We start from the raw sequence: 5,584 nt of genomic DNA, 5'->3' as shown, positions 1-5,584 counted from the left end.
ATATGAAAAGATGAACAGCTGCGGCATTTATCACACCATTCTCTACTTTGCAGAGAAGATATGAGAAGAGGCAAGATGTAGGATCAGAATCTCGCAAAGGGAATATCTCAGCGAAATTATCAACAACACAACACAACAGCATCGCAGAACAATTTCAGAAATGATACGATAAACGACGTCAGCTAGGATCATGAGAAAGATGTGATAGTCCTGCGAAAATTAGAGAGCTTGCGAAATTAACATTTGTAAGGTTGCGAGAATGTCGCAGACCATACCCGAAAATAAAGGACAGATTAGCTGTCATCCACTATGTATTTCCTTATACATAGTGGTTCAAGTTGTAAAGAGAGGGAGAGATCTATTTTGAGTAAGAAACAAGTAAATAGGAGAGAGAAAGTCTAGAGCAGAGGTCATTTTTGATTTCTTTATATTTTCTTGTAAGAACATTCAAAAATTGATCAATAAAATTAAGAATGTAAACCTAAAAATGAGTTGATTAATAATAAAATTATATGAGGGGTGTAGTGTAGGATTTCCTGCAACTACAAATACTCAAAAGTGGTTGAGTATAAGTTATCAGCTTACTACCAGCCAACCTCAATCAGCACCGGCGGATTTACTAATCCATTTTGCTGGATGACTAAGCAAGAGGAGTGCGCTATGAATTTGTCTAATAGGCTTATCTCATTGACATAAATGGAACAAGGAAATACACGAGCTGCTCAACAAATAAAGGAGGGAACTTACACTGAGCTGCATTTTGTTCTTATTGGCACGCATTCTTCAAAAGAATCCATCATGGAAACTATTGTGAGATGGTGTTGGATTCCTATATATAATCGGCTTATCTCTCTGTTCAAACTTGGTGGACCGTTTCTTGCTTCCACATCTGTAGTTCAGGTTTGTTCTTCTCCTTTCTAATTCATCACTTGAAAGCATTTTCCAGGTGTAACATGTCAGTCTTCTGATAAAAAATTAGGTCACATGTCATAATGGTAGTTTCACGACCGTATTGCCATTCAAATTATCTAACTTTTAATTTGTGTGGTACAGAACCATCAAGTGATCTGATGATTCTGATGCTCCCTCCCATATTGAAGGTAATCAAGTGATCTGATGATTCTGATGCTCCCTCCCATATTAAAGGTAGGGATTCGAACCCCATAATTATCAAAAAAAGAAGAAAAAAAATTCATTTAAAAAAGTTTGGATGTAGGTTTGGGACCACTGTTCTACCTATTAAAAAAATCAAGTAAAAACTCTTTTACCCATTGTAAAAGAAAAATTTACCTACAAAGAAACTAAATCCAAAGAATTGTCAATAACAGAGAAGTCACTCAAATATAAATATAATAATCATGACATTTACTATGGTCTTGCTTTTCAAATTACATTAAGCTTCTGATACAAACTCATAATGACACGCATTAAAAAGGAATTGCGAATTCAATTGATAACTACAAATTCTCTTGCAAATACATTTTAACCAGAAATCCTCGTAGTAAAATCAGCCCGCAAATTTTTAATTATTCTTCAAATTTTTAATAGGTTTTGTTATCTTACATTGAAGATTGCAAAACTACACCTTCATTAATAAATGTTTGGTTAGTCTATGTTAATTTGCATTTTTCAAAGCAAGATAACACTATATATTCTATCTTTCTAATTGTTTTTGGACTTTTCCGATGCAATTATTGGGTTTATTCTATGCATGGATGTACAAAATAACAATACCCATTACATAGTTTGGGATACAAGCTCATAAACGACCCGCGTTAAACCCTAGTGATTAAATATTAAAGGAATTACAAATACAATTGGATAACCAGAAATTCTCTAGCAGATACATTTTTATAACTAGAAATCCTCGTATAGTAAAATCAACCTACAAATTATTAGTTATTCTTCATATTTAAGTACCTGAGGATAACATCATAATTTGATTCCGAGTGAACTTATAATTTGCTAATATTTCCTAAATGTGGTTTAACAACATATTTATGAGACCAGGAATATGAACATTCATCATATAATCTTTCCAATCAATGTGTTTCGGGTCGAAATCAAATATATTTGCCTCTCCAGGTCCGTAGTATGCTTTGCTCCACATTCTCAATTCATTTGAGGCCGAAGTATCAAAACTACAAAGCCACCAATTTCAAAGATTACTTCAACACCAGTATGCAATATATGCATTTCCTACTTTAACTATATGGCCTTCTCCGGCCAACAGAAAATTACACTCAATCAGAATAAAAAAATTGCGAGTACTAATTTCATTATGAAATTACTTACGTTCCTTTAAAGAGTACATAAGGTTCATAAAGTTCGGCCAACCGCTTTGCAAATTGAACTTTTTGCTCCTTCATAAGAGGAAAAAAGAAAAAACACATTAGTCTGGTTGCACTAATTGTCAACAAAATTGATTCTAGAAATATTAAGGCCATCCTCATAAATTAATTATTTTATTCACTAACCTTCACAGGTACCGTATAATTGTTGTCGATGTGCAGTTGGAAGCTAGACATGGTAGGGAAGAAAACTGGCCTAACAGTTTGATCAGTATCTCTACCCGTCCATACTGGATTCTCAAGAAAATAATCATAAGCATATTCTAACAGCTTAACGATCCTCGTTGGCTCTGTGTGTGAGAACTACCGATGTGGTAGATAATATTGTTGTCACCTCGAGAGAAAGTAAGATTATTTGTTTTCCCGTGATTAACCATTGCCATTATTATAGAATTTACCACCATATCTCCTGGAATCTGTTTCATCAAATCATATTCAGAGTTTACATTAGCAAATCGGTCCTTGGATCTGATCTCAAAATAGTATATAAAATGCCCGAGTATAATTTGATTATGCATCGAATAGAGCTAATGAGGCTTAACTTACAATGTCAAAGAATGACTCGTAGTCCCCAAGAAAACAAGGTAACTTCCCTTTTCCAACACTGATCACCATGGGGTCAAGTGCTCTGCAGATTACAGCCAACAGAACAATGCATATCAGTTTGAATTAAGTTGGGGGAAAGTGTTGGATTACCAACAAAACAAAGTATTTTGTTGCGACTTGACTTACTTGAATCCTTCTACCCATCCAGGAAACGGATCTCTGCAAGTACTGGTTACAGCCGTAGGCCTTATGATGACAACGGGAAAGTTTCTGTTCAAGTGTCGACCAATTGTAATTTCCCCCAATGCCTTTGTAAATGCATATGTGTTTGCCCATCCATAGAATTTAGCTCTGTTCACAACGCCAGGATAGCAAACAAGATGAATGAGGTAATAATTGCAAACAAGGCATTTGTGCACGAAGTACTCTCAAACATGTTTAAAATGTTAAAAACTCTTTAATTAAAGACCTTTCAAGTCCAAGATCTTTCATCGCAGCAGTTTCTTGTTTCTCTGAGGCTTGTGCAGCTTTGAGTTCATCCAATCTGTGTTGGATTAACTTCTTCTCTTCTTCAATTATGTCCAAATTTTTTGAAGATTCTTTCAATGTTTGACTTAGAGGTTTCTCTAATATAACTCCTGACGTCTCTCCAGTACATACAAAAGCTGTTCGATCATCATGATACCATGTCATAGTTAGCTCCATATGTGCATGAATAGAAGGTAGTAATTATTTTGAATAGTATCGTAAGAAAAATGCATGCGGTTTGAACAAAATCTGTATGCACAAAATTGGATCTAGGGTGGGATTGATAAATTTTTGTGTGTTACCTGTAGATACATGGAGAAACAACTCTAGGTTCTCACACTTTTCCGCGAAATTTAAAACGTGCTTAGCTCCCATTGTGTTCACAGCCAGGGACACATCGTATCTAATAAACAGTATTAAAGAAGAAAACAACAACAAAAAAATAGTCAGGACGATAGAAAACGGTTTGTGTCTACTCCAAAAGAATTTGTTATTGAATACCTATCATTAAAATTTGTAGTCGCAGCAAAATTGGCAACAAGGTGGATTTCTTTATGCATTTTCTTTTCCAAGTCGGAATCTTTTATTCCCAAGTTTTCTAAACTGACATCCCCAAAAATAGGTGTCACCTTTTCGGATATAAAGGAACCGAACGCAAGACCATGTTTTTTCCTTAATACTCTAAATAATTCCTTCCCTGTCACCTACAAAACCAAATTAAGCTGACATTATATTTATTCAGTTACTTAATTCCTTTTGGACTTCAGTAAGTTAAAGAAAGCCGATGATGATTAATTGAAATCCAGTACGTACATCCTTATTCAGACGCTGAGTAGGGGATGATGCATCAGCAGCTCTTAAAAGAAGATAGAAATGCTTCACATTAGGCTGAACCCTAAGTACCTTCTCCACAAACACTGAATACACGATTTGGTCAAAGCTGAAGGATAAGGATATGATGAACAAGGTACGTAAAGAGTAGCAGGTAAAAAACATATAAGATACACATACTACATGATCGATCATCTAAAAACTGCAGCACTGATTTGTGTTAAATACGTACATTTGGATAGGAACCCGGTAGAACCAGTGATAAGGATGATCTTGTTCTCAAGAGATTGAACAATACCAGACAATTCCATTGCTTGCTTTATATAATTTATATTTCGTAGTTAACACAATATTTCTACCTTTAAAACTTAAAGTTTTGTGACTACTTGGTGTATAACAAGAATGAGAGAGCCACTCCATGCATATTTATATTTATCATGGATGGCAAGGTTGTATTATTCCTAATTAAAAACACATGGAGTAATGCCAGAGAATTGACCTAATTTGGAGTATTCGTACCATTCGCATCATTGAGAAAAAAAAATCTGGTTGTAATTAACTCCAGAGTATCTCTCGCGCGTTTGATTGAATTTTATGGTCCCCTTCCAATTTAATTAAGAAGCTAGGATTAGGAATGTGGTAACATGGGACTGGGCGTCTATTAGATCTTTACTACATCTTATTTAGTTTTCCCTTTTCCTTTTTCTCACTATTTTCATATGATCTGGCTTTTGCCATGACATTTTCAGAAACATTATTTTGCTGCAGTTAGAGGCCTTGATGAACCATATGAGGCTATAAGCTGAGCTACGTGATCCAAGCAGTCGCCTTCACCTCTATACTAGCAGAGCAAGGTGTCTAGGAGTTGTCCATCTTGTGATGCTATATAGAAATAATCACTGAAAGTATTTTCTTAATTTCTTTTATTTTGATACATGGAATTAGTCCAACAGTCCAGACTATCCAGACTGAGCGGAAGGCACTTTCCATAATATGCATGTGTTGTTTCATACTCTATTAGTCTGTCTTACTCATGCAAAAATGAAAAATATGTTAACTCAAAGATCATATACGTTTGATTGCTAGAGTAGGAGAAATAAGGAGAATAGAGAAAGCAGTCTCGTACGCGGGATGAACATTTCATTTACCAGTGAAAATAAGACTAACCTGTGTAACCTTTAGGCCAAGCATTATGATCCTTCGATTCTTTTGGCTATGGCTATAATTTAGCTAATAACCTTTAGGCCAGTTATGTCTTTAAAACTCTTTAAAACTATTTACGTCTCAACTTCTATTTTGGAATTCTGACCATTCTTCTTACCTAAACG

The 5,584-nt window shown here is 35.0% G+C and overlaps 1 protein-coding gene across 1 annotated transcript; it reads right to left on the bottom strand.

Moving 5' to 3' along the window:
• Positions 1–1,716: 1,716 nt before the first annotated feature.
• LOC113292299 (probable fatty acyl-CoA reductase 5) lies at positions 1,717–4,663 on the bottom strand. The gene is made up of 10 exons (XM_026541442.1): positions 4,489–4,663; positions 4,239–4,342; positions 3,927–4,129; positions 3,728–3,828; positions 3,367–3,562; positions 3,084–3,248; positions 2,898–2,979; positions 2,478–2,767; positions 2,296–2,363; positions 1,717–2,141 (listed from the first exon to the last, which is right to left on the bottom strand). Exons 1-8 carry the CDS (start codon positions 4,565–4,567, stop codon positions 2,615–2,617), a joined length of 1,083 nt encoding a protein of 360 aa, XP_026397227.1. The 5' UTR covers positions 4,568–4,663; the 3' UTR covers positions 1,717–2,141; positions 2,296–2,363; positions 2,478–2,614.
• Between the last annotated feature and the right edge of the window lie 921 nt (positions 4,664–5,584).

The sequence above is a fragment of the Papaver somniferum genome, chromosome 1 (genome assembly GCF_003573695.1).
Source record: "Papaver somniferum cultivar HN1 chromosome 1, ASM357369v1, whole genome shotgun sequence".
Classification (NCBI taxonomy): domain Eukaryota; kingdom Viridiplantae; phylum Streptophyta; class Magnoliopsida; order Ranunculales; family Papaveraceae; genus Papaver; species Papaver somniferum.
The sequence above is the reverse complement of the archived record's forward strand: the minus strand, read 5'-3'. Positions and strand labels throughout refer to the sequence as shown.